Source organism: Hypomesus nipponensis, chromosome 9 (assembly GCF_054491055.1).
Source record: "Hypomesus nipponensis isolate SF chromosome 9, ASM5449105v1, whole genome shotgun sequence".
In the NCBI taxonomy this organism is placed as follows: domain Eukaryota; kingdom Metazoa; phylum Chordata; class Actinopteri; order Osmeriformes; family Osmeridae; genus Hypomesus; species Hypomesus nipponensis.
The window spans coordinates 10,733,410-10,760,705 of record NC_140369.1 but is presented as its reverse complement, the minus strand read 5'-3'; the positions used below and the strand labels follow the sequence as shown (position 1 = coordinate 10,760,705).

Sequence of the window (27,296 nt, the reverse complement as noted above, 5' to 3'; positions counted from 1 at the left end):
CCTTACTGTTTGTAGAGGAATTCCTGCTTTCTCACCCCCATTCAAGTCTAGTTTTTATGGCCTCTAAGGAACTCCATTTGTAAACACAAACACGACACAAAGGAGGTTGACACATGTGAGAAAGAGGGTGAGGAGAGGAGGGGTGTGGGACAGGCAGTGTCTCAACTTTAAGGGAATACTGACAGACAAACACCGACATGACTATGCATTAGAGACAACTCACTTAGTCCGACACAAATCTTAACATAGACACATTGGGAGAGATTAAAAGATAGAGAGATAGAGAGATTAAAAAGAAGGAGAGAGGAAGGATGTGTAGAAAATGTGATTCAAGCATGAGCCTGTGTGAGACAGGAAAACAGTCAAAGTCAAGAGACAGTCGGCAGCAGTGTAAAGGTGCTGCTTCGTGTGACCATAAACTGTATTTTTGTGTGCATATGTGTGACTGAGTGGGATCAACATTACAAAACTGTACATCATCAATGTTTATTTAGCTATGTGTGTGTGTGTTGGTGTGTGTGTTGGTGTGTGTGAGTGCAACTGAGAGAGTGCAAGTGGGAGAGAAGATGAGTCAAAGAGGTGAGTAGATTATGCGTGTGTGTGTGTGTGCGTGTATCGGGGGTGGGTGCATTAGTGCGTGTCAGAGAGCAAAGAGAGCCGCAGTTATCTAGGAATCTGAGCCAAAGCACCCTCACTACCAGAGACAGAGAGAGGGAGGTAGAGTGTGAGAAGGTGACCAGAGGGACAGACAAGTTAAGAGGTTGAAGTTTGTAGATAGGAACACAGATAGAAAAAGTTGAAGAAACACGGATAAGGAAGTCGACTAAACAGAAACCTACTTCATTATTTTGTATTAATCCTTTATGCTGATGAAGAGATTAATAAAGAGATAGGCTACATAGATAAAAAAAGAAACGTACTGATATCAATCGAAGCAACGGACTCAAATCACTAACAAGAAACTGTCAAGAAGTCAGGAGTTACCAGGATTTGGGACCTTAAGCTGCCAAAAAGCAGCACATTTTGGGTGAAAACCTGCAAAACACGGATAGTGAAAGATCTTCAACAAGAGTGGATTTTGTGTGACTTCAACCCCTTTTTCAGATTTCCCATGATTCCACTTGGCTCTCTCAGCATGCTGCCATTGCTGTCTCTGTGCGTGGGAGCCGTCTTGTCTCCTCCAGAAGCTCTCTCCACCTGCCCCCATCCCCCCTGCAGGGACAGCCTGGTGGCCGCTCCCCCCATACGGCCAGGGACGGGGTCCGGGATGTGTGAGGGGCGCTCGGGGGCGTCAGGCTGCAGGGTGGTGGCTGCGTCCCCATCCTCTTCAGACTCACCTCTGAGGGTGGAGCAGAGACAGGAACTCCGACAGGTGCAGACCAAGGTGAGTGGCATCACGTCCAGGTCATGGCAAGGTCACATCCTGTTCTTTTGGCTGTAGAATCGAGAGAGATTGTGGCCTTAAGGTATTGTAGAGGCAAAACAATGATAATTATGTGCTCCGTCATTAAGCGGAAGGCCAGGACAATGTCTGTCTGACTGAGTAGACATTCTTTGGCTTCAACAAGCTATACTGGAACTCTGAGTTAGCTATGTTGTGGAGGGTAACGCTGAGGGGAAAGACATGCGTGAGATGACGTCACTTAACAGACTTAACAGCATGAAGTAGAGTGGCTCTCTGCACAGAGCCAGCAGGTTCCTACTCTGGGGAGTTGAGGCACTGACAAACCAGGCACCACCTGACAGACACTGTCCAGTGATGAGAATCAAAGCAAGAGTAAATTTAGACTTGGAGGTAAAGCTGTCCAAATCATATGGCTGTGATGAGCTCATGCAGTGACAGGTGTGCCAGCAGTGACTAAGGCTGATGTAAGTGTGAAAGAGCGATTGAGTCAACTTATCTTCTTTGTTTGCCCCCTGAGTGAGAGGCTATATGTGTGTAGTGAGAACCTCTGAATACTCGTCTGTGTATGTTTGTTTGAGCATGCATGCTTGTGTGTGATGCAACCAGCAACCTTTGAGGGTGTTTATGTGATGTTCCTGCAGATGGGGGATGTGTCTGATCGCCTGGTTCAGCTGCAGAGCTGCATGCGTTCCCTCCAGGAACCAGGGGCCACCAGGGGCCAAGGGGCCCAGCCGGGAGGGGACACACTAGGGGCCATCCTGGCTTTGATGGCCTCTGTGCTGACAGAGTGTGACCTCCACTGTCACAGTCAGGCCCTCAGAGCAATGGCCAAACGACTTGGTGAGGAACACACAAACCCCCACACACAAACCCTAACCTTCACCCTAACCCCAAACCACGATAAAGTGTGCTCTCTCTTTCTACCTTCACACATATACACACGTGTACACTCACACACAGTCCTCCGACATGGTATGGTCAACACACACACACATACCTAGCAAACAGGCCTGCGCAGTCTCGGTCAGAGGTGAGTGCACAGGAATGTCAGACTGTGTGTGGTGAGTTGAGTAGACAGATCACTGGTATCTCATGACCATCACACAGCCCAAGATCTCACCCATGCAATACAATACAAGTCCCTATGCATCTACCAATACTGTCGGTAGATTGCTGCATATCCACCGTGTGATGTGACTCTGACCCCCAGCTCTCTGTTTGTGTGGACAGAGGGGGCAGCAGTGGGAAGAGAGGGGGAGAAGGATCTGCTGCTTCTGCTCAGGAGTATTACACAACACTCACCAACAGGTGAGAGCAGAGGGCACAACAGTAGTGTGTGTGCCTGTTTGTGTGTGTCTATGTGTGTCTATGTGTTTGTGTATTAATAGGTGTACCAACATTCACAAGTAAGTGTGTGTGTGTGTGTGTGTGTGTGTGTGTGTGTATGTGCGTTTGCAGTTGCCCCTTCAGCAAGGCAGTTTCCTCAGGACTGTGCTGAGATCTATCGCGTAGGGATCAAAGAGAATGGAATTTACACCATTCAGCCAGACCCGCAAAGACCTGCGCTGGAGGTACTTTATAAACACACACACATGTTAACATCACATGCATGAACAGTCACACACACACACACACACACATGCACACTTATGAATGTACAATCAACCATTTTTTTGGCCAGGCTTCGTGTGACATGGAGACAGCAGGCGGGGGATGGACAGTGTTCCAGACTCGGAGAGACGGCTTGCTGGACTTCAACCGGACATGGCAGGAGTACCAGGAGGGCTTTGGATCTCCACAAGGGGAACACTGGCTGGGGAACGCAGCTCTGCATGGCCTCACCTCCTCTGGCCAGTACCAGCTCCGCATTCAGCTGGAGGACTGGCACCAGCAACGTCGCCATGCCACCTACAACACCTTCAGAGTGGCCTCAGAGACACAAAGGTGATGGGGAGAGACTATCAGCACAGTGAACCCACACGCACAAAACACCACAGACATCATGTTATGCTCTTTCCTTCTCTTTGCCTTGTAGGTATCGTTTGACAGCTCGGGAGTACTCCGGTGACGCTGGCAACTCACTTAGCTACAGCAAACGTTACAACCACGATGGGCGAGCATTCAGCACCAACGACCGTGACCATGACCGCTACACAGCTGGGAACTGTGCACAGTACTATGGTGCTGGTTGGTGGTTTGATGCCTGCCTGGCTGCCAATCTGAACGGACGCTACTATCGTGGGCGATATAGCGGGCTGACCAACGGCATCTACTGGGGCACATGGTACATCCTGACTGACAGCCGCAGTGGGGAGCGCTACTCCTTTAAGAGTGTGGAGATGAAGACAAGGCCTCGGGACTTCTGAAGAAGTTAGCCCAGAGAGCAATTGAGACTGGAATGTAGAAAAGTGTAGGATAGGTTAAGCCTAGTCTTTGACAAAAATATACTATAAATCAATAGAGGTTCTCCATTCAGATGGCTGTCCTATACTCGTATGAGTTTCTGTCTGGAGATCTGTCCACGAGGTATGTAAGATGTATTCCTGAAGACTTGTTTAGAGTTTGTCTGATGTCCTGTACTCCATCATGTAAAATGTCACTGGTATAGTGAACAACACTTTTAAGATTGATACTCTTGTTGGCTGTGGGCTTCACTAAAGAGGACAGTGCTTAAAATGAAGGCTGCTTCACAGAGGCTCTAGACCCATGGCTCTGTCTGTATTCATGTCTTTGGTGTATTTTAAAGTCTAACAAGGATCAGGAGACTATGTGATCCGGAAGAAAGCATCATGTATCCCAACACCTGCTTTATTTTACCCAAACTCAAAACATACTGTTGAGCACCTTTTTCTTTTGTAATGATTAAATACATATTTAATGTTGTGCATATTTTCTGATATAAATAAAATAAAGAGATGTATATAAATGAAGTGTCCTGAGAAATATTTAAGAGTTTTTATACGAAACATGGCCCTATGATTTTACTGTTACAATCCCCTTTGCTGCATTTATCACACACAACATATCATGACCAACTGTTCAGGTTGCAACCTGGCATGGTTAGTATGGTGTGTGTCCAAACTGAAGATGTTAATGATTGGACACAGTAACTATTGTTCATGGGGGTGACCCAGGCAGGGAGGGGCACTGACAGTTGGTTGATACTCACAACTTCCATGCTCTTTTCTGCTGGAGTCGCTCGCATGCTCAGCTTCTAATGCACAACAGTGAGTTAGCCAGCCATGAGCTTTGATGCTGTTCTGTCTTCAAGTATGTGATTGGAAAGCAAAGTAATCAAATTATTTATGGCTGAAATTATGGTTTCACATTAAATAGATTTTTTTGTCGATTATACACACAAACACACAAACACATGCCCGACATACACACACATACAGTACATACACATGCACCCCTGACACACACACACACACATACAGTACATACACATGCCCCCCCGACACACGATGACCCTAGGCTGTCCTCTGTCGTTGGCGTCAGACGGGCGGCTCCCTCTCTGGCTGTGGTTCACAGAGCTTTTCTGGGAGTTTAGAGTGCGTGTGTGAGCGATGTGTGTGCGTGTGTATAACTTTGTAGGTGCGCGTGTTCTAGAGAGAGTGGTCAGGGAGATGGTGTGTAAACTGCAAGGCCAGTTTTAGCAGTGTTCACGACAAACTGCCAGTCTGCCCAACAAGCTCTGAGTGGCTAATAATAACCTATGTGTGTGGGGGGGTAGGGGGCCGGGGGGCAGGGGGGCGCGGGGGGCAGGGGGCCGGGGTGACGGGGGACGGGGGGCAGGGGCATGGCGGGACTCTGATCTAGACAGACAGACAGACAGGAGGCAGACTCCCAACCAGCCACAGTATTTCACATACACCACCTATATACACACACACACTGAAGAGTACAATCACATTACCCGCAGCGAAGCAAATACGCACACATGCACACACATTCACACACACACGTACGCATAGAACATGAACACAATACAGGACTACAAAAATGGTTGAATAACCTATAAAGTTATACAAAGAACTCCACACAGTGTACACACACAAACGCGGCTTGCAGAAGAGCAGCCCACTCAAACCTAAACGAAATGAGTAACACAGAGAAGAAGTGGCCTCTCCACCTCTCTGATGTCTGTCGGTGTCTCTCTCACCGTGTTGGGAGGTTAAGGGTGTGCTTGGCTTGACAAAAACAAGCCTTTATTGGGGGCGAGGAGCATGCACGCTAACCTCACCCCTGAAAGCCCGGTTTGGTCATACCACCTAAATAATCATTAGCAATCAACGCACACACTTTCTCCATCTCACTGCCACTCTATCTATCTATTTGTCTCACTCTCTCATTGCTACATCCCTCTCTCCTCCCTACTTCTCTCCTCCCAACCTCCACCCAAACCTTCAACCCCCAGCACATCCATGGCAGTAAATGAATAAATCCTACACAAGCTGACACACCCAAACCTGATAATCCATTAATTATGGAACTTTTCTCTAATGTATGTTTTAGTGTGTGTGTGCGTGTGTTTGTGAGTGTGTAGTTTCACTAAGGGTATTTGTTCTGGAAGATCAATAGTGAGATTTAACTTTCTGCCCCCTTGTGGCTGAAGAGGTTAACAGCCAATTGGACACAACTATTACATAATACACCTCAGCATCTAGGCACTTGCTGGATTCTCAATATTTCATTGAGTCAATGCTAGTGTTGTACATCCCAATCATTCCTTTCATTCATGTATTAATCTAGTTTACCTCTCTCCTCTCCCCTTTCTTCCCCACCTGTCAGTCTCGTTTATTTTTGTCCATCTCATCACGTCCTTCTCTCCTCCTTTTTCTGTCCATCAGTCTTTTTTGTCAAGGGAGGAACCTTGCAAGGCCCTTGTGTCCAATTGGCCATGGCCCAGGGTTGTGTCACCACAGTATCCTGGCATGATGTCTGGAGTGGGGTGATAGTGCGGGTGCAGAAGGGTGAGACGAGCACAGGCTGTCCCAGGGCCGGAAGCCTTTGCCGGGCAGCGGTTAGCCAGCACATCCCTCTGACAACAACCACACACCCCTGGGGGAAGTGTTACCAATGTACCACGTTACCTAATATGTTTCAACATCCTAGCAGACCGAAGAAACTCCAAAACATCAACTTGCCTCACCTCCATACAGGCTGTAAACCTTCTACACGCACACACACAGACACACACACACAGACACACACACAGACACACATACAGACACACACACACATACAGACACACACACACATACAGACACACACATACAGACACACACACACATACAGACACACACACACACATACAAACACAGACTTCAGGCAAATACACAAACACACATTAATACAAAAACACAATGATGCACAATTTTACATGCCCCCACTCACACGGAAATATTTGTCCATACTAACATACATTAGCACACATCCACACCATATACACAAACCATCCAGAAAAAAAGTGGGTTTGAATAAAGTTTACTTTTTATTTTTTGCAGACAAACAGCAACATGGTGAGATGACGTGACACCACATGTCATCACACCAAACAATTAATTCCATATAAACCAAATACATGGTAGGTACTGAATATGGCAGACCAGGCAGGTCTGTAGCTATTTGTCAAAGACACTGGGTTTTTTGACCAGGCCGTGGAGAATGCTCTCAGTACAAAGAACCAACACCACCCAGCAGGGGGCAGTGTTGCTCAGGGAATGGGTCTCAGATTGGCGGCAAGAGGAAGTTCTGGAAAAGTCATCTCTCTGAATTGTTGAGAGAAGTTCATGTGGGAACAAACCTCCTCAAAAGTCTCTGCTCGTTCACATGCAAAGGCAAGCAGCTACGTGCAGAGGCAGGAGAAAGGTCTGGTCTATCGGACAATAGAAATTGTGCTCCATAGGAAAACAAACAGTCAGAGAGCATACAGAACTTTCACAAAAGGCACTGTGTATGAACCCATTGTGATGGAGGGAGGATGTGATCAGTGCCCCTCTATGGAGAAGAGAAAACGTTCTCAAAACACAGAAATGTGATGTGTGGTGTGTGCACTGTATGAATGGGTTTCATTACTGGTCATATTGAAAAGAAACATTTCAGAAATGTTGCCCATTATGTTGAGCATTTAGTTATCTAAGCTTTCAAGCCAGCAGGATGTGGGATTGTACAACCTGTAGTACTGCATTCTAACACTAGAATTCTCATTCTGTAATTCTCATTCTGGGGTTAAAGGTTGGTTGAGAACCATCAAGTAGCTGACAGTGGAAAAGGGCAATGAGAGAGAAGTCCATCTAAACCTGTCTTTACCTTCTGACAATAACATCACCTCCTTCATCAGGGAGTGGGGGGGGGGCAGGTTGAGCTGAAACAAGAAGTCAGAAAGAAAATAAGGACAAAGATGAAAAGAGACAACAGAGTGACAAAGGAAGAGCACCGTTAGAGGAGATGCAGGTGTTTGTCTCACTTTCTCCTTGGATGTTTTGAATCAGAGGCTTTTAAGAATCTGTGTGGGGTGAAGTGAGGGAGGGAGGGAGGGGTCAGGATGAAGAGCACAATGAGTGGGAGGTGAGGGGTGCAAGAGTCCGTTAGGGCCTCCCCACCCTAGACCACAGCACCTACAGAAGACACGGGATGTGTCTGCTACTAATACCGGGCCCTGCGGCACACCAGAGCAAGGCAGCATTCCGTTTGAAACCGGAATTCACCAGAACAAGTGTATCCTGATGTGGTGAAGAGTAGGGGCGGGGCTGGTGGCTAGAGGAAGGGAAGGAGATCACAGGGGGCGCCATGTGGCTTGTGTCTCTTTCTTTCTGTCTTTTAGCATTCTTACTATTCTATCTATTCCCAGAGCAAGTAGGTCATTGCAGGGAGGGAAAGGTAGAGAAAAGGAGTAGGGTGGGTGTGGGGGGGGGGTTATTTTGTTGTCAAATTGTTTTGTAATAATAATCAAATCCAATATCACCATAGTACATCAGTAACTAACAAGTCAAAGACTGTGGTGCGATGTAATCTCTGCTTGACCAATCCCAGTGAAGTGTGTGTTTGTGTGTCTTGTATGTGTGTGTGTGTGTTTGCGTATATATGAGTGAAGAATGACCCAAGTAAAATCTGTAACTGTGAACAGGAGGGAAGGTGATAAATCTGAGCTCTGTGCTTCTCTCCTTACCAACCATCCATGACAGACTCAAGTGAGCATCTGTCACCTGTACATACCATCAAGGGAGCAAAAAAAAAAACAATTAAAGAGGAAAAGAATGAGAATGTTGGGGCTACAGAATCTAATCCTCAAATCAACAGGGTTTTGGTGTTGATTAACAACGGAGCCTGCTCAGGTGCACACACACAGGTACACACACACATTTTGTGCGTTAACGCAAAGCAGCCTGGATAACAACTCGGGGTCAGATATAGTTTAGAGGATGAACATGTTCCTTCTATTTTATTCTAACCTGCTTTGTTCAGTTCCTTCTTCCCACATCATCTTTCAGATGAGATGCTTCCCTTGCACAAGTGTTCCCGCTGCCTCTACTCCTCCCTGTGCAGGCGCACTTGTATGCGTGCATAAGTGTGTGTGTGTGTGTGGAGAGAGAGAAAGAGGGGGGGAGAGTGTTTGATGGGGAATGACAGAGGTGAAGGATGTGGTTAAGCAGCACAACTGTGTCTTTTCTCGCTCTCTCGCACCTGCAGGGATAGACTGGCTGTGGATAGAAAGAAACGTCAAGCACATACACAACACCCTCACACACTCACAGACATCCTGACAGATTGACTGAGTGTCTCTCACCCAATCTCAGCTAATCAGGGACGCTCAGGATGAAGTGGATGATGTGTTTGTGTGTGTGTGTGTGTGCGTGTGTGTGTGGGGGGGTAGTGTTTGTGTGTGATTTGTAGGAAAGAGCAACAAAAAAAGGGTGCTCATACTATTAAGAATCTTGAATGCAACTTTTTTCATAGTTCATCTCTATAACCAGATATACTAGTATAGCCAGCCGACAGAAACAAACATAAACACACAGAAGAATAATTTTGTTTCGTTTCTGTCTGTGCTTGTGTGTGTTACTGAATGGAGTTGCAGGCAATTGTGGAATATCTACAAAGCCAGAACAGCAGCCAGTTTAACAAGGGAGGAGAAAAGTTAAAGGATTTATGTCTTTCTCTGACACACACAAGCACACACACACTGCTGGGGTGGATGGGGCACTTCCCATTGGTGGCTGATTGTGGCCTGGCTTTTCCAGGGCAGGCAATTTCCTTCACTGAAACACTATTAGGAAATTAGAGCTGTCTGACTGACGGAGAAATATGGAGAGAAAAAGAATAACAGACATCACCGTTGAGATAGAAATGACAGACAGACAGACAGATGGATGTAGGAACCCGCTGTCTTAACTTGTTTCATTTTTTCATCCTCACTGACTTTAGTCTTCCATTTTACTTACTGCCTCATCTTCCTATTTAGTATTGCCATCCCTTTCTCCTTTCTTTCTTTCTTTCTTTCTTTCTTTCTTTCTTTCTTTCTTTCTTTCTTTCTTTCTTTCTTTCTTTCTTTCTTTTCTTTCCTTCTTTCGTCTCTGTGTCCACTCACACAACACTGTCAGGGGACATCTCCCACATCCAAACCTAAGAACACACTTCCTGTATGGACTCCACACACTTCTTGTGAAGTAGCTGGGCAGTGTACAACATTCCTGACTAATAGTGTTTGAGTGCACATGACTGCTTACATCCACACACAAACAAACACACACAAACATATACACGCGCTTTCATGCACACTTTGTAATGATAGAAACAACAAAGGGACACGAGCTAAGAATTTCATAACTCCCTAGACAGGAATGATCATGAATGACAAGTTGTCATTGACAAGCTGCTGTAAACGCTCACTTCCTGTTTCTCTCTGGGCAGGAAGTGAACTTCTGACCTCTAATGAATAAGCACAGACACATTTCAAGACACCTCAGTCCATTTCTGTTATGGGAAGGGGGGCAATTGTCACAGGATATTTAAATGGTAAAGAATAATAAATGCAATCAAGATCATAAAAGCAAGACCTCGAGTAAAACATTAAATGGTAATCTGAATTGTTTTGTCATGATTGCAAATATCTTTGGAAAGATGTTCAGAGGTAGAACTGGGAAGTCATAACTAGAAAGTTCAGTAAAGAGAGTTGAAGGGGGTCAACTCCCTTGTGCATGACCTCTCGTAACCTTGTACAATAACAAACATGGGGTTCATAACCTCCATCCCTATGGAGTATGGTCCATACTCATTCTCCTCTCACCCCCCCCCCCCTTCTCTGACGCCAGCAGGGTCACTGGAGAGTTTATTTTCTTCTCCTTTAACACACTACATCATTCCATTCTTTCACACAGCAGTATGGGAGATTTTTAGAGAGAGGGGAATGAAGAGAAAGACATAGAATAATGGAGAATTGGGAATCTTCATTCTTGACTTATTTTGTCAGTCTCACTTTTGTTCCTGTGCAGACTGTGAGGAGACAATGGGCAGATGCGCTTCAGTTAGACCTACTCTAAAAAAGGGTTGACGGGTCACGATCAAACTATTTTGGAACAAGAACTACAATTACAGTAGAGAAATTTATACATTTATATTTCCTTACTTAATTATACACAGCATAAAATCCTTTATACACTAATTAACGTGAAGTTAATAGTTTAGATTAGGTTTAGTTTTGGGTTTAGTGACCGACCCCCCCCCCCCCCCCCCCGTCAATAAAGAACTGTCAATGCGTAAACCGTAAACCAGCGCTCTGTATGTCATTTCATCCACCAGGTGTCACTGTCTGCGTGCTTATTTTCATCACCCTGCGGGCAGCCGCCTGGCGTGCAAACACTTTCGTCTAATAGACCATAATCATGTAAAGTGGAGTAATGCGTTATATCATGCCTGCATGGAGATAATATGACACCCCCTTCGCGTGGTGTTTGTATTTGTAAAATCATTGTTATACCCGTCGGATGTGAGAATGGGCTACTGCTTTAGGTCACAGCGATTAATTCTCTCAAATGAATCTAACAAAGGTCATTATAATGATATCAGAACGCAATAAATAACGAATGAGACAAAACTGCGCTCTATCACCAGGAGAGAGAAGGGATTGAAGAATGCTCCTGGTTGCATGACTTTGTGTTTGACCTTTTCTGGAAGGAGAGCTTAATCCTTGAATATAATAGACTCTGGCAAAGATATGGAAAATGGCAGAATTCTTATCAGTGTTACCAAGGAGACCATCAGTGTGCAGGCTGGTAGAGCAGTCTCGTTATTAAGCGACGAGTTTGTGTATATTGGAAAAATACCTTTTTTGTCATAACGTGTCACTCAGACACACTCACACGGTAATAAGTGTATGCCTCTATTCCATTCCTGTCTGCCCGTGCGTCCACACACGCCATTCAAGCGTTTGGCCTTCCTATTTGTGCTCTGATGTAGCCTAGCCTATAGTCTAGGCCTACAATAATTTCTAGAAAATAAATTGACTTATCTGTGACTTTCATATTAAGACACATGCTATGGCTGTACACAAACGTGTATTCAGGACTTTGGCCCAATATTGGTCCATTGGTCCTAGCCAACATGACATAAATCATTTTCCAACTCATTATCATAAAACCACTAATTACCCTGTTGTCAAATAAGAGGAGTGGACATTTCCAACTGATTGCATGAGCTAAAGTCTATTCATTGTGCTGATCACAGGTAAGACATTGAGTGAACTGGCTTTTAAAACTTAAAGATGAGCGAGCAGCCGATGTTGCCTGAGGATAAGAATTGGGATGGCTCTGTTTTATGTATAGCCTAAAATGAGCAAATTTTCAACTAAATTATTGCCCAATTTAAATCAAATAGCAACGTCTTTGACCTATTAGCCTATCTTTTTTACAGTCTGTGTCATCGTTTTGACAACTTTGTTAAAAGGCAGACAGTAGGCGGCTACCACAGACGAGCCAAAAGTCAACGTTGACTTTAGCCCATCTGAAATTATCCTCATGGAATTATTATTCAATTTCAGTCATCTACAGAAAGAATTAAGTGTCTCGGCTCTGGAACGGTTATCGAGTGAAATCCAACATAAAAGAAATAACTAGCCTATCTGTGCAATAGCCTATACCACAACAGTGGAACGTGGATAACAGATGCACTATGCAGATAAAATATTTCAAATGTAATAGAATACTGGTGAGCAGAATTTAAATAGCTTACATTGGCTGTCCAAATGATATGAAACGAAAATATGAGCCTTGCACATGGGGAGCGTTATACTTGTAAATATTTCCAGGGTCCCCGCCACCCCCTATCTGTCTATCATTGGGAGAGATCTCCTCTGTTAAATGATGCATTCGATGCATTGAATGTATTTGTTGTGCGAGTTTGAAAAGGCGGCGATAATCTGGGAGAGAGAGATAAGAAATGCCATTTATTCCGCGGCACTTTGGAGCCTATTTCCCGGGCCGATCAGCCACATTCTCCCGACACCTCCAGCAGCTCGCTGATAACGATTAGGCTATTTATTATCTTCACAAAGAACAAAGATTAGCTACCACCGATGAAAAATTACCCCGGGATGGCTTATAATCAGAAGGAGGAGGACCCGGGGATCCAACAAGCATATTCAACAAAACACACGCGCATTCGCGCTCGCGCAGCACACAAACAGAAAGACAGTCACGCACACACTAACACAAGCTATAGGCTATAACCAAGGGTTGAATAGTATATCAGATTTGTTCAGATTCTTCTGAACAACGTCCAGTTCACTAATCACGGAGTGAGACTTACAGTTCTGATGGGGTCGTATGTATAGTAATAGACTACTGGTTCTATACTAATACCCTATAGCCTATAGGCCTAATAAGTGACAAAGGTTCAAATAAAAAGCCCACCTAAATACACAAAAATATACAATATGTTGATGGCCATATATGATTAAAATAAGTTTAGAAACATAATAGTAGCCTATTCATAATAATATTTTAAAAGTATGTAACTTAAGTTATAGTTCCATAATTAGCCTATAATTAGGCCTATATATAGTCTAATCGTTATTGACATGATAATTAGGCTACTGTATTTTTATAACGAGGAAGATCATTATTATTGTTTAGAATGTTTTGACTAACTATGGTTCCTGTAAAATCAAGAGCATTGTTTAAATTTTAAATGAAACCTTTTGCATGCTTTTTTTTGCTCTCTTTGTTTAAGTGAAAGGAATTAATGCTGTTAAGATGGCAAAGGGCAACAGTGTATTCGTGAGCCTGTGCGGAGTTGAGAGCACGTGGAGAGCAAAAGGGTGGGTGTGTGGCAAGATTAATTTAAAAAAGTAAGATGGAATTGTGGATGTTGGCCACTGATAAGGTTTTATCGCGTGCGCATCAAGAGTGCTCCAGTTCTCCTCGCCACACCCGATCACAAGGACTCGAGCTAAACACCCATCGCACGGGCCATTGACATGGTCACATTATCATGCTGATGAGATTTAATATTTGCACACTTACATATGCTTGGGCTAGGCATGGTGTTTTTCTGAACAATGTTACTTGCTAATTTTATTGGTTAGGCCTACTATACGTTTTCTTCCCTGTCCTATTTTTAAGAGGATTGAGTCATGATGGGAGAGGCTGATAAGACCTAGCCTAATCAAAATGTTTCAGTCATCCGATGTTACGTGACTGCCTATAGGCTAAATCGGAAAGTGACAGGACTCGATCTTAAAATTGTGGGATTCAAACAAATTCCATTAACCAACTTACTTTTCCATAATGTATTTATTTGCAAATGCGTTATTTAGCCAAAGCATTATCATTATCAATATTATTATCATCATTCATCATCAACAGGCCAATCTGAACAGTAGTAGGCTTTACATAGGCCTATTAAGTTCTAGGCGCTTAGTCAAACAAAATAGGCTAACATTATTCCCTGCATGCTGAAATATCCCCTCTTATTTTATGACAAGATGCTCTGACCGCTGACGAACCACTGCACAGAAACGCATAAAAGCACAATGGAAAACAGCTTGTAGGCTAAACACATTGTAATGATGCAAATTAAGTTGAAATGACGAGCACGGGTGTCATGCACAACACAATAAGAACCATTCGTGGTTCTTTGCTCAGAAAAGAAGAACGAGGTCTAATTTGGCGCTCATATCCGTTTGTTGACTATATTAGCCAATATTAACCAATTTAATTTTGTTAGCAGATTTTAACAGTTGAGAGAATTGACATTGGGCTCTGGGTTATGTCTGCTTAAGAAACATTCCGGGCTTAACATGTTTACCATGTGGTTATGTTTACCATGTGTGAGATAACATGAACAATTTCTTTGCCAAGTTCAACCTGTCATTTTGGCACTGACACCTGTCCCCCCGATCAGGTAGGCTAAACAAAGCCACTTGCAATTTAAGTCGGCAAACAAACCATTGGCCGCGTTTCCCAGATTCGTTAAGTAGCTCTTAACGTTAAGGGCTTCTTAGGAGCGTTCTAAGAGCGTTCTGAGCGTTCTTAGAACGCTCCTTAGAAGCTTTTAAGCGTTAAGAACTTCTTAACGAATCTGGGAAACGCGGCCATTAATGGTTTAATAAATTAATGTAGCCTAGTTTTAGTGCGTTCATTTCAAAATATACATGTCGTTTGCTAAATTCAAAGGTAGGTTATCTGCTCTCTGTTGTTTAAAGTCTCGCGGATAGACTGTATGTGCCTTGGTCATTCTTTCCAATTGCGTTTTTGCAGCTGCTGCACGAGACCTGTATTGGCTTACACCACATGGGATCGCGCTTTAGGCTAGCTGGTCTGATGCCTGGCTCTCTATTCCGCACCACACACAGTCTACTTTGAAGCCTCAATTTGTAACATATCCAAGATACCAGGAAGACAAAGCGGTGAAAGAGGGAGGGTGATATGTTAATCCGACGCATTGTCACTAATTTGTGTGTATTCTACCTAGTAATGCTTTTGAAAGAGAGTCAGAACGAGAGCAGAATCATCTCCAAGACCGACACATGCTGAAGACAGGCTCTAAGCAGGGCAACGTTTTGTCTGAATTGACCCTCTTACACACATGCATTATTCTGGACGGGTTTGCTGATAACGAGAGTCCAACCGGAACCATAAACGAGAAGATTAGGACTGGCCTATGCCTTTCAGTAAACATAGGTAAGGATAATTAACTGTTTATTCAACATTATTTATGTAAACGCATTTCAAATGTTATTTCTAACAATTCCTATTGTCATTCTTGGTGGTGTCGGTCAATGCTTAATATGCTTAAAATGTTTAAAAGATCAGGTGAATGGTCTGAAAGTCAAAGCTTATCTTGATATGTTCAAACGAGGTGTCAATTTTTTCAGTATTCATCTTTTACAGTAATTGTGCCAAATAATAATCAAATAATCGTAAGAGCATATTCACCGTAGAACAGTCAAAAAGGGATAGGCCCATTAGGCCTATTTACCAACGTTAATCCCAGTTGTATTAGTCAATGAGTAGTGTCATGTGGTACATTTTAACAAAACGTTACTTATTCTCACATCTGTCTGTCTCGTTTTACATTAATCAATAAATGAATCCATGTTTAACACATTCTGTATAATTCCTACAGACTTTCTCCTATACTATTGGTGTCCTTGTCTGATGACTGCCGGCCTATACTGTGCCAAGTTTCGTAGACCTTTTAAAACTCTTTTCACTTTTTCCAATCTAATTACCATGGCTGGGTACAACCTATCTGATGCCGCCGCCGCACAGTGGCGCTCACTTACTCCGATTTTGGTCTAGCCCAACGCAGTATATGATAATTATCTAGCTTATATGATTGTGTTACATAGTTTTTTAAGCCAGTAGGCCTAAGTGTACACATTCTTAACACTGACCATGTCGCATTCTTTATGAGACACATCCCACATGAATACAACTTTCAGAGAATATAATGGGTATATGGTTAACAACAAGTAGCCTAATGTAACCTATTCATTGATGTCCACCTGACGGAAAACCAGATCAAGTAAAATGTAGCTGTTGGGCTGTCTAACTAATTCTCATGGATACTGACCACTACCATAAAATAGTGATAATCTGATACTGTGCTCCCCTGGTTGTGTCCATTTGAAATGCGTTTCTAGTTTGATATTGATTTAGTTTCAATTGAGGCCCAAGTGTTCTCTGGAGTAAAATCAAATCCCTGGTCAGGCTAGTGTGACCACATCTCGGTCTCTCTGTCTTCAGTCGCCACTGGATCTATATAGACACTTTTCTGAATCAAATCAAAGGTCAGAAGACTGTAGCATTCTTTATAAATTATTAATGGTACAACAGTGTATAAATATCAAATGTAGCCTATACCTCCCAATAGTGTCCTCGAATAATATGTTCCTTGAGATTATCCACTGGGACGTAAGAAAATCCCATGCTTCCCCATCTCTCTCTCTCTCTCTCTCTCTCTCTCTCTCTCTCTCGTCCATAAGTGTTATTAAAAGTTCGTTTCCTGATTATGTTTTTTTTTTACTCCATTAAGATGTTGTGACGTCAGGAAATGGCGTCAAGGAGGCGGCTAGTTGGCTGGTCAGGGCCTGGCGCTCCCCCTCCAATTATTACTTGTCAGTCATATTTACCCTGCCGTTTGCGCGCGTACACACACAGGCGCACAGACTGATATTGAGTTTGGCTATATTAATATGTTTGGGTAACAATGAATAAAGATGGTAGCCTATAGATTTGAGATGAAACACAGGAGCACACATCTGTGTCAGTGAAAGTGAGGCAGATCCTCGGGGAATGTTACCGGCTATTGGCTGGGAGTTTAAATGTAAGGCGGTTCAGCATGCTGCGGTTTGTATGTTTGTATCCGTCCGGACAAGCGCAAAATTATTTACACAACAGCCAATAGGCCTACCTGCAAGGCCAGGGAAGTGGCGTTATATATATAATTAATTTGTTGCAATTATATAATATTATAAGCAACCAAACAGTATTTGAGAAGGAGTATCACTCCACAAGGTACCCCCAGTATATTTACCACTGTAACAGCGGGATCAAAATTAAATGGACTGTTCTAAAGGGAAAAGTAAATACAAATTCAGTCAAGGTTTTATGCACGGTACAATGAAGATGCTCAATTGGCAATGGCTTGTCTCCACGTCCACTGCACTGCTATTATACTGTTTTGCACCGAACAAATCCCATTTATTATAGGTTGACAGTTACACCCTGTAGGCTATGTCTCTGACCCTCAAGACAACGAAGGCATTAAGACGTAAAACAACTTCTGATCGTCCCGGATTTACAAACAAAAACGATTTTCTCAGGGAACAAAACAACGATAGCCGAGACAATGTTTTGTTGTTAGATTTGAGCCTGGAACATAACTATTAGCCTACTATTACTATAATCTACAGTGTTCGCTGAATATACAATTGTGTTGGGCTATTATAGCCTATGCAGACCTCAAAGTAGACCTACATCAAAAGGCTATTGTACATCTTTGTTTACAAATGTTATAGATATTTAAAAAGTGTTCCACGACAGGAGCAGAAGCTACCTATAAGTGACCCCACTGATTAATATGTCCCAGACAAAAAAAGGGCATACTGGTCGCTTGCGCTACAGCCCAGTCGTGTGCTTACGAATAGAGAGACAGATGAATGACGTGAAAATTCCGGAGAGGGGGTTGAGAAGAGGAGCGAAGATGCAATCCTATTGGATGCGGCGTGGTCAACGCTGTAGCCAAGACCCCGCCCTGCGCGCATGACATGGAATTCAGCTGGCGCCAGTGCTGACAGTCAGTAGAAGAGCATGTTGCTAAAGGCCTCACAGTCGGAGAATACACAGCCGAGAACCCCTTCAAAACACCACGGAAATAATAGCTACTAACTGCTTTGTAAAAGTTAAAGTGGAAGACTTCCAAAAGTAACCAAGAAGAAGTTTTTTCTGGAGGAGAGACACAAAATACTAAACAGCCCTTAACAGTTGTTGGTCAGACAAACTGAAAAGGTAATTACATTTAAACCACAAACTGGACTGTTTCTCTATGCAAAAATGTCTGATATGTGTTTGTCTATTATATATAGGCCTATATATATATATATAACAAATAGAATAGGTCCATACTAGGTTACAGTGGAGTTTGCGTAACTAAAGGCGTGTGCGTTGCTTGGGCAATTGCTCGTTAGATATGTAGGGTCGCAGATTCCGCTCAGGTTAGTCTGGATGGGTGGGGACGATTTGGTCATTATCTTATGGTGCGTCTTCTCATGCATTACCCACAAAACGCACCACAAAAGCAGCAGCCTCGCGAAGTCTATCTTAAAGCACCAGAGGCCATAGATGACTACACAACACCTTGTAAACTCTTCTGAAATATTAACATCCTATTTCTTGTACCACAGGTGTCCAATGTCAAACTCAACTTGATGTCAAGAAGGAGAGAGAGAACATCCATTTGACTGCGAGTGAGGACAAGCTCGAGGATCAATAGGCGATAACGCATTTTATCAAGCTATGTTTTCACAATAGGACATTTCGTTCCAAGAAGGTTGAGATTTTTTCAAAAGGAAACGAGGAAGTAGAGGGCACAGTAATAGAGAAATCCTCTCATTGGAGAGGCATTGCTGTTGTTGACCCAGTTCGGATCGACCGGAAAGATGGATGTAGCGGCGGATCAACCTCGGTGGATGGCGCATCACCATGCCGTCCTGAACGGACAACACCCGGACTCACACCACCCCGGCCTTACGCACAACTACATGGAGCCTACGGCACAGCTCCTGCCTCCGGACGAGGTGGATGTTTTCTTTAATCATCTGGACTCACAGGGAAACCCCTACTACCATAACTCCGCTCACGCAAGGGCGAGAGTATCTTACAGTCAAGCGCACGGTAAGACAACTAGTTGTTCTGAAACATACTGTCGCCTCAACCTTTAATAACTTTGAAATGTGTAACCTACTTTGTATCAATTAACAGACAGACGCATACAGATTTGGTCAAACTAGAGTTGACAGATGTTTGTCCAATCTCAGTCGATAACCAAGCGAATTAAGAGATCATTGCAAACATTGGGAAAACAATGACATTATTTAGCCTACTATATATGATTATAACCTACATGGTTAAATATATTTCCGGAAAGGTAGTTTTTACTTACTCCATAACATTTGAAAAAAAAAAAAAAAAAGGAACAAAACAATTCATTTGCAGAATAGTCTACAGCATAGGCTATATCTACAGCATAGGCTATATCTACATCAACAGGTGAAGTTGGTGTTCCAACGTTTAATATATTTTAAAATCACAATGTCGCCTAACCTACTATAGTTCAAGTCCACGATTGTCGAATGAATTTCGCGAAAATCCCCCAATCAATTTAACTTATATTTTGACAGCTCGTCTCACTGGGAGTCAAGTCTGCCGGCCCCATCTCATCCACAGTCCAGGGATTTCGTGGCTTGACAGCGGCAAAGCGGCTCTCTCAGCTGCCCACCATCATAACGCATGGGCCCACTTCAGCAAACCCAGCCTGCATCCCGCTGGTTCCGGGACTCCGAGTGGCCTCTATCCGTGCAGCAATTCTAGTTCGGCCTCTGCTTCCTCGCTAACTCCGGCGTCACATTCGAGTCCGCATCTTTACAGTTTCCCCCCTACACCACCGAAAGATGTTTCCCCGGACCCCGGGGCAGTCTCTCCAACGTCCTCTGGCACCAGAATGGACGAGAAGGAGTCTATTAAATACCAAATGTCAATATCTGAGGGGATGAAGATGGAAGGTTGCAGTCCACTTAGAAGCAGCCTGGCCTCAATGAGCGCCCAGACGCCCTCCACACACCATCCAATACCAACATATCCCACATATTCTCTCCCAGCGGCGCATGAATACGGAGGCAGTTTGTTCCACCCTGGCAGCCTGCTTGGCGGATCGTCTTCCAGCTTTACACCGAAATGCAAAAGCAAAACAAGATCATGCTCAGGTGAGTTTCGTCTCTCTATTCTGATATTTGCATAAATGATGACATTGTTTAGTAAATAATAGCCTGTTCATAATTATGTCTAAATATAAGCAATGTTGCTAAAAAAGCTAAGCATGATCGACTTAGGCTACAATAGTAAAAACAAGTGTAATCCTTAAATACATCTATAATTTTAACAGTAGAACCGCAATAGTCACAATTACAATACCAACAAAAACTACAATAATAATGACGTTAATAACAACAACATCATATGATAATAATGATAATAATATAATCAATAATAGGCCTAGTAGGGCTATATTATTTAATAAAGGCCTACTAATTGTGATACAAATAGAAAAACGGCAACTATGTTGTTGTTGGATTTGCATTATTATTATCGTTGTATCATAACCCTGATTATAGGCCTACAAATCAAATGTGACGTTTTTTCCAGAGGAAAGTGTGACATGGCGACTTGACATTTTCAATAAAACGAAGATAGGCCTAACCAATAGACTTATCAGATATTTTAATACTTAATTATTAAACTAAATTATTAAACTAAATTATTTTGTCCAAAAACATTTAAACAGTATTGTACGCTATTTGAGCTTACTTGAAAATTTTCACACGTCTTAAAAGTTCTCCTCTGCTTAAAGACCGTTCTGTAATTTTTTTTTGATGAAATGAAAACATGTAGGCCTATAAAACACGATTAAATTTAACAATTCCCAATTTAAAATAAAAGGCGTGTATTTTTATTTGAATAGGTAAAAGCCAAGCCTACCGCCTTCCCTTCTCGCACGGCCAATTCCTGGCTGAGAGCGGGCGCGCTTTGGCCTGACACGTTTATTATCCTCTTTTGTAAACCGCGACTCAATTACGCTTGAGCTGGCTTGCCCTTGAGAGCGGCGAACTGGATACATTGCCGGAGGTGTGAAAAGAAGATCCGCTCGCGCATATAGCCAGAAAACCTCAGCATTTACAATTGAGCCCTTTCTTTGTTACATAATAGCAGACTGCATTGTCACACCAAACATTTGGCGACTGTAGATTCAACAGCCGGCCTTAACTTAAGGAGACCGGTATCTTATCAATGTTACTGAACTAAACACTATAGTACCAAAAATCACAATGAATGAAAAATAATCATCGTGATAAATTGTTTTACAAACACGGGTATGAGGAATTCTCTCAATTAAACAGTTCCATTCTTATTTTCTCAGTTGCTGTCAGAGACAGCATCCACCAGAGATACAGTGGGCAGTGGTTGTTCCTCAGTGATATTCTGTCTCAGGGGCTTCCTCTGAAGGGTCAGAATAGACCACTTCATTGCTGAAGGCCAGCCTCTCCTGGGGGGAAGTCAGGGTTGAGTCTGGTGGCTTGTTGCCTCCACTATTCTAGCAGGCAAAAGCATCACTTTACTCTTGGGTACTCCCTGCACATGCATACCTTAGAGGCACTTCCTGTTTGACTAACCCTAATCCAGGCCCCCTTCCTCTCTCCTTTCATTTAAGTCTCTCTCCCTTCTTTATTCTCTCCCTCACTCTTTGTCCTTTCTGCAATATTGAACATCAGAGCCAACAACTGAGACACCAGTCAACAAGCAGGCTATTGTGGCATTATAGTGTTGTGCTGACTGCATGGCTGTATATGTTTCACTAGTCGGAAATTCTGATGATGTTATTCAAAATCTGTTGAGGGTTAAACATAAATACAGAAAGTAAATGTGTTCAGTCCACACTCTTCTTCTGAACAGCTTTTCAAAAAGCTTGCACAAAAAGTACAAATCTGCCTTTTTTCAACTCCAGCTGATACCAACACTGTATACATTTGTCACCCAATATCCATCAAACCACAAACAAAAACCTCAGCAAACAAAAATAAAATGACCACTGTTATAATTGAATGATGTGCATGTTGAAGGAGGTTCTATGCGTTTTACAGATTAATTTTATAAATGTCCCTGTGCACTCCTTCCCACCTGCATGCTGCTCAGAGGGCCGCGAGTGTGTCAACTGTGGAGCCACCTCCACTCCTCTTTGGCGACGGGATGGTACGGGCCACTACCTGTGCAATGCCTGCGGACTGTACCACAAGATGAATGGCCAGAACCGCCCCCTCATCAAGCCCAAACGCAGACTGGTGAGTACTACGACCACTAGAACCTGTACCACGAACAGAGGGAAAGAGAGAGAGAAGTTGTAGAGCTAATGACAGAACAAGGTGGAGGGCACGACGGGACAATTCCAGGAAAGTTATATTTTCCCAATCAGTTTCCAGGAATTGTATTTCCCTCTCACCCCTGTGCTCTCCTGCCCATGCCTGCATGTGGAGGACGGCTATTTGTTGTTTCTGCTATCGTTATTACAGCTTCTTCTGCTCCTGATACTGTCACTGATAGCAGGGCCAGAGGATGGCTCTTTATTACCTGTCGTTCCCACCAACATGCTGTTCTGATGGGTGGGCCAGACTTTATGGGCAATGCTAACACCATGTCCCATTTCAGTTACCTCCCCAGTCCTCACGCATTAATGGCCTATATCATTTTCTTTCTATGGTCAATCCAATATGAGACAGAGTCTCCTGCTTTACATCGTGAACAAGATCAACAAATATTACATAAACAGATGTTTATTTATTAATCCAGAAGGTCAGAAAGCAGACTGTTAAAGCTTAAATCAGAGAACATATGAAAAGAATGAAACGGTAATCGGAAACGTCCCATAGACTTGTGAAATTAGAGCGCCTCTTTTTTTGTGAACAATAAATTAAGTCTTCCTTTTGATAGGCTATTCATTTAATGTAGCAAAATCCATATTTCCATAATTGTAGATGTCACACTGAAATAAACAATGTAATAAAAATGCTTAATGCTATCACAAGACTAAGTAGACTAGGGTCAAGGTTAATAAACATAATTGCGAAGGATACTAATTGTAACAAAGAGATTATTTGAGTAGTTTCTTCATATCTAGCAACTCACTGTTTAGTTTTTTAATACATTCCCGTAGTTCCTCGAAAATGTTTTGCGAATTACAGCTGTAGACCTACAACGTTTAAACGTCATCTGCAAGTTTAATTAGGCTTCTATAATTAAACAAGGCGCATTCATGAGGATTGTCAGTCAGAAATGTGTTGCCTCTATGAAGACGGTCAATTTTGTGTAGGCCTAAATGTTTCTTACTACAAATCTCTTTTGTAACCTTATGTCTGAAAACCCATTCACTTTCATGCCATAAAGGCCGGAGCGTATGTCAACTTCTGTTCAGCGCGCGTTTTCAGCGGTCGACCTTCCAGTTGTTTCCTATCCGGATATCTGCCTGTTCCAGATAAGGACGCGAGGCCACCGCGTGCTTCCGTCAGTGGCGCGCTTAATTTGTAGTGGTCAAGTCGGCGAGTCCCGAACACAGAACATTGAGTAGGCTAAAGTCCGAGATCTCAGAATCCCGTTAACCTCAAAGAAAAAAAAGAAATGAAAAGAGAGTGCGGCGAGGGAGGTAGTGAAATAGGCCTACAAATAGATTTATGGCATGTAGAGTCAAGGTCAGTAATCGACCTAATAAGTTAAATTAATTATAAGTCTAATCTTCGCCTGACTATACCCTAGGAATTCAGTATCGCAGATTGACACCTTTGGATGAAGTCTGAGTGCAGAAATGTGTCCTAAGTGCGGAGAATTCTTCAGCTAGGACAAAAAGTTGTCCCACCGCCTTAACGCCTTTAAACTTTGATAGATTTGAAAAGTGTCTGTGAAATTAACATTTATCAGAAACCTAAAATCCAGTGCTGTGACAACTATTTATTAATTCTCATTAGAACATTTGACCACATTTATGAATACATGTGTATGTATATCAGTTTATAATCACTATAACACCAAAACAAAAAAAATAGTCTACTGTCAATTGACAGATGTTAAAGCCTTGAGGGAAACATACACAAATGATTTAAAATCAAAGTCTTAAAAAAAAACTTTAATTATGGTAATCAATGTTCCAAATATTTGAATGTGTGCGTATGGAAGGTATGTATCGTAAAGTCTATTCACGTTCTCCTGCAGTCTGCTGCCAGACGAGCTGGCACATGTTGTGCTAACTGCCAGACAACCACCACCACGCTGTGGCGACGTAACGCCAATGGAGACCCCGTGTGCAACGCCTGTGGCCTATACTACAAGCTGCACAACGTAAGTCTGACTGACCACAGGTGGGGCCTCACAATGCCAATAGGGTCAAGTACTCCAGACTGAAGCAGGTTAAACTGATGTGTGTGTGTGGGGGGGGGTAAGAGAATAAGAGAGAGGGGAGAGAACTGTGGAAAGAGCTAGAGAGAGAGGAAAGAACAGAGAACTAGAGAAAGAATGAGAGAGGGAGCGATGGGGTTTTCTTTCTTTGTGCTTTATTGTTACCATGGTAGGCGTAATCCCCCTGAGACTCACAATGGTGGGACTGTTATTCAGCCAGCCAGTGGAAGTGCTGCTGGAGAAATGAAAGGTTTCCCCTCTGCATAGAGAGCATGGTGTATTAACATTAACATGTATCAGACAGAGCACGTCATAGGTACCCAGAATGCTTGTATTCCTGTATTCATCCTAAATAACTATAACAATTGAATCAAAGAAGATGTTTCTTTGCATTTGGAATGGACATTTCAATGCAGAGTGTCCTAAATATACTTGAGCAAGGCACCCGAAAATAAAGGTTCAGATTATTCTGTAAATCAGTAGTTTCAGAAGTTTGCAATAGGCGTTTTTTAAGAGTTTGTACTAGGCGACAGTAAAATGTATAGTCAGTGTAGTGTGGTCCTCTGTTATTATAGTCATGAAAGGGCCCTGCTCATGCCACAACCACAGTTAGCTTGGTCACTCATCTCCTCAACACCTCTTGCTCCACAGGTGAATCGTCCACTGACCATGAAGAAGGAGGGCATCCAGACACGTAATCGCAAAATGTCCAGCAAGTCCAAAAAGAGCCGCCGGGGGGGCGAGAGCTATGAGGAGCTCTCCAAGTGCATGCATGACAAGTCCTCACCCTTCAGTGCTGCCTCCTTGGCGGGTCACATGACCCACATGGGCCACTTACCCCCCTTCAGTCACGCCGGACACATGCTGCCCACTCCCACTCCCATTCACCCTTCTTATGGCCACCCCCACCACTCCAACATGGTCACTGCCATGGGCTGAGGGAAAGGGATCCAGAGAGAGGAACTGTCATGCGCAGCTGATGTTGAGAACTGGGGGAGAAGGATTTTTGTTTTGAAGGGGGTTGAGGGTCAAACAGTGTATTGGCCTTCAACTTGCTGGTGATGTGTATAATGTTAGAGACAAGCGTTTGGTATATATCTGAGTACATTGTCTTGCAGTATAGAGAGGAAGGGAGAAATGTTGAATCTGACAATAAATACTGCTAGGAAAGTAGACAGGGGAATATTTCTCACCATTAGGTACCAGCCCCCAAGATTGGAAACACACACACACGCATATATATATAATTGCACAAATGAGTATGTTTGCCACAGATGTCTCTCTGAGTGCCCCTGTCTCCCGTCCAGATGCAGTGGTATATGTTGAGCTGGTTTGAAGTAACTGTGAATATTGTAAATGTGTGAGATAACAGGGATGGATCAGCTTTTGGTAAAGACAGAAGATTCTTTTCACACCATTGGACAAAATATATGCTGGATTTCTGCACATGGACTTCTAATATTTTAAGGGAAATTTACAAAAATAAGCAAACAAGAACATTTATAAAGCTTAAGTAAACCGTTTATTATGATTATTGTTATTCTAATTATTTGTTAGTGTTTTTAGATAATTTATTTTCACTCTGATTTTGGTCTTCTTCTTTCTCACCTGAAACACGAATATTGCTATCACAACTATAAATCTATTTTTAGCTGAAACGCTTTCTTTGAGCTTTTCCACATTTAGTCCTCATGACAAATAAAGAGATTGAGATCACTGCTCTATTCTGCTCCCTTATTACTCTACTGTCAAGTAAATGAAAGGCTGTTTGTATCCAATCAGAATAGAAGGAGGTAGAAAGAGCAACAGTCATGAACTTGGCTCCATACAGCTTTCTGTCTTCACTGTATGTGCCAGCTGAAACCATCAGCAAGTTCAATCTGTTTTGGGTGTATAAACGTTCTCTACATGTCAAAGCATCTGTTTTCTCAAGTTGTCTTGTTTGGAAGAAGTATCAGCTCATTTATTTGCTATGCTTCTGGTCTATGACAGAGCCTTTGTTGCTTGTTCTGCTTCCTGTATGTTGCCATGGAAAGGAACTGTTCTGAGGCTTCTTCTCACGCACTTTTACCTCTCTATCTGTGGCGTTTCTGTATCATAGCCTCTCATTGGCTGCTCTCTCTGCCACACAGACAACCACACACCTGCTTTCAAAACCTGTCCCAAACAATTATAACTTGACAATCTAAATGCCATAACAAAGATGTTAATAATAAAGAAAAGTGTAAACATGACTTGGATGACTCTGACATTTCATTGTTCTTTGAGAGAACTGTCAAAGACTGATGAACAGGACTTAATGGGAGTAAAAATACAGACAACACATGTTAGACACCACAGGTTTTAACAGGGCTAAATGATAGGCTGCTGCCGGAGTAAGATTGTCTCATTCTACTTCAGAATGTTCTTCAATCCAATCCCTTTCATTTAGCATGGAACTGTTAATCAAATACAAAAGACATACAAAGAAAGAGACTAAAGTTGAAGATGATGATTCAATACTAATGTTCTCCACCATCTGGTCAGCTCCACACAACCGGTGTGCTGTAACAAGTAACCTCAAACAACCTCTACAAGGTTACATTAAGACATGTCCCTTAAATAAGCTTTGCTATTGGTTTCTGGGAAAACAGATTGTCCTCTTGATCCTCATGGTATCATTGTCTGCGAGA

At 42.9% G+C, this 27,296-nt stretch overlaps 2 protein-coding genes across 2 annotated transcripts; both read left to right on the top strand.

The window, feature by feature from the left end:
* Nucleotides 1-955: 955 nt before the first annotated feature.
* LOC146272865 (fibrinogen-like protein 1) lies at nt 956-4,331 on the top strand. Its single transcript, XM_084705749.1, has 7 exons — nt 956-1,027; nt 1,105-1,384; nt 2,047-2,245; nt 2,636-2,713; nt 2,864-2,976; nt 3,087-3,349; nt 3,441-4,331. Exons 2-7 carry the CDS (start codon nt 1,112-1,114, stop codon nt 3,769-3,771), a joined length of 1,257 nt encoding a protein of 418 aa, XP_084561875.1. The 5' UTR covers nt 956-1,027; nt 1,105-1,111; the 3' UTR covers nt 3,772-4,331.
* A 13,893-nt stretch (nt 4,332-18,224) lies between these two features.
* gata2b (GATA binding protein 2b) lies at nt 18,225-26,858 on the top strand. Its single transcript, XM_084705740.1, has 6 exons — nt 18,225-18,420; nt 18,816-19,305; nt 19,812-20,393; nt 22,378-22,523; nt 24,442-24,567; nt 25,276-26,858. Exons 2-6 carry the CDS (start codon nt 19,071-19,073, stop codon nt 25,561-25,563), a joined length of 1,377 nt encoding a protein of 458 aa, XP_084561866.1. The 5' UTR covers nt 18,225-18,420; nt 18,816-19,070; the 3' UTR covers nt 25,564-26,858.
* The last annotated feature ends 438 nt before the right edge of the window (nt 26,859-27,296 follow it).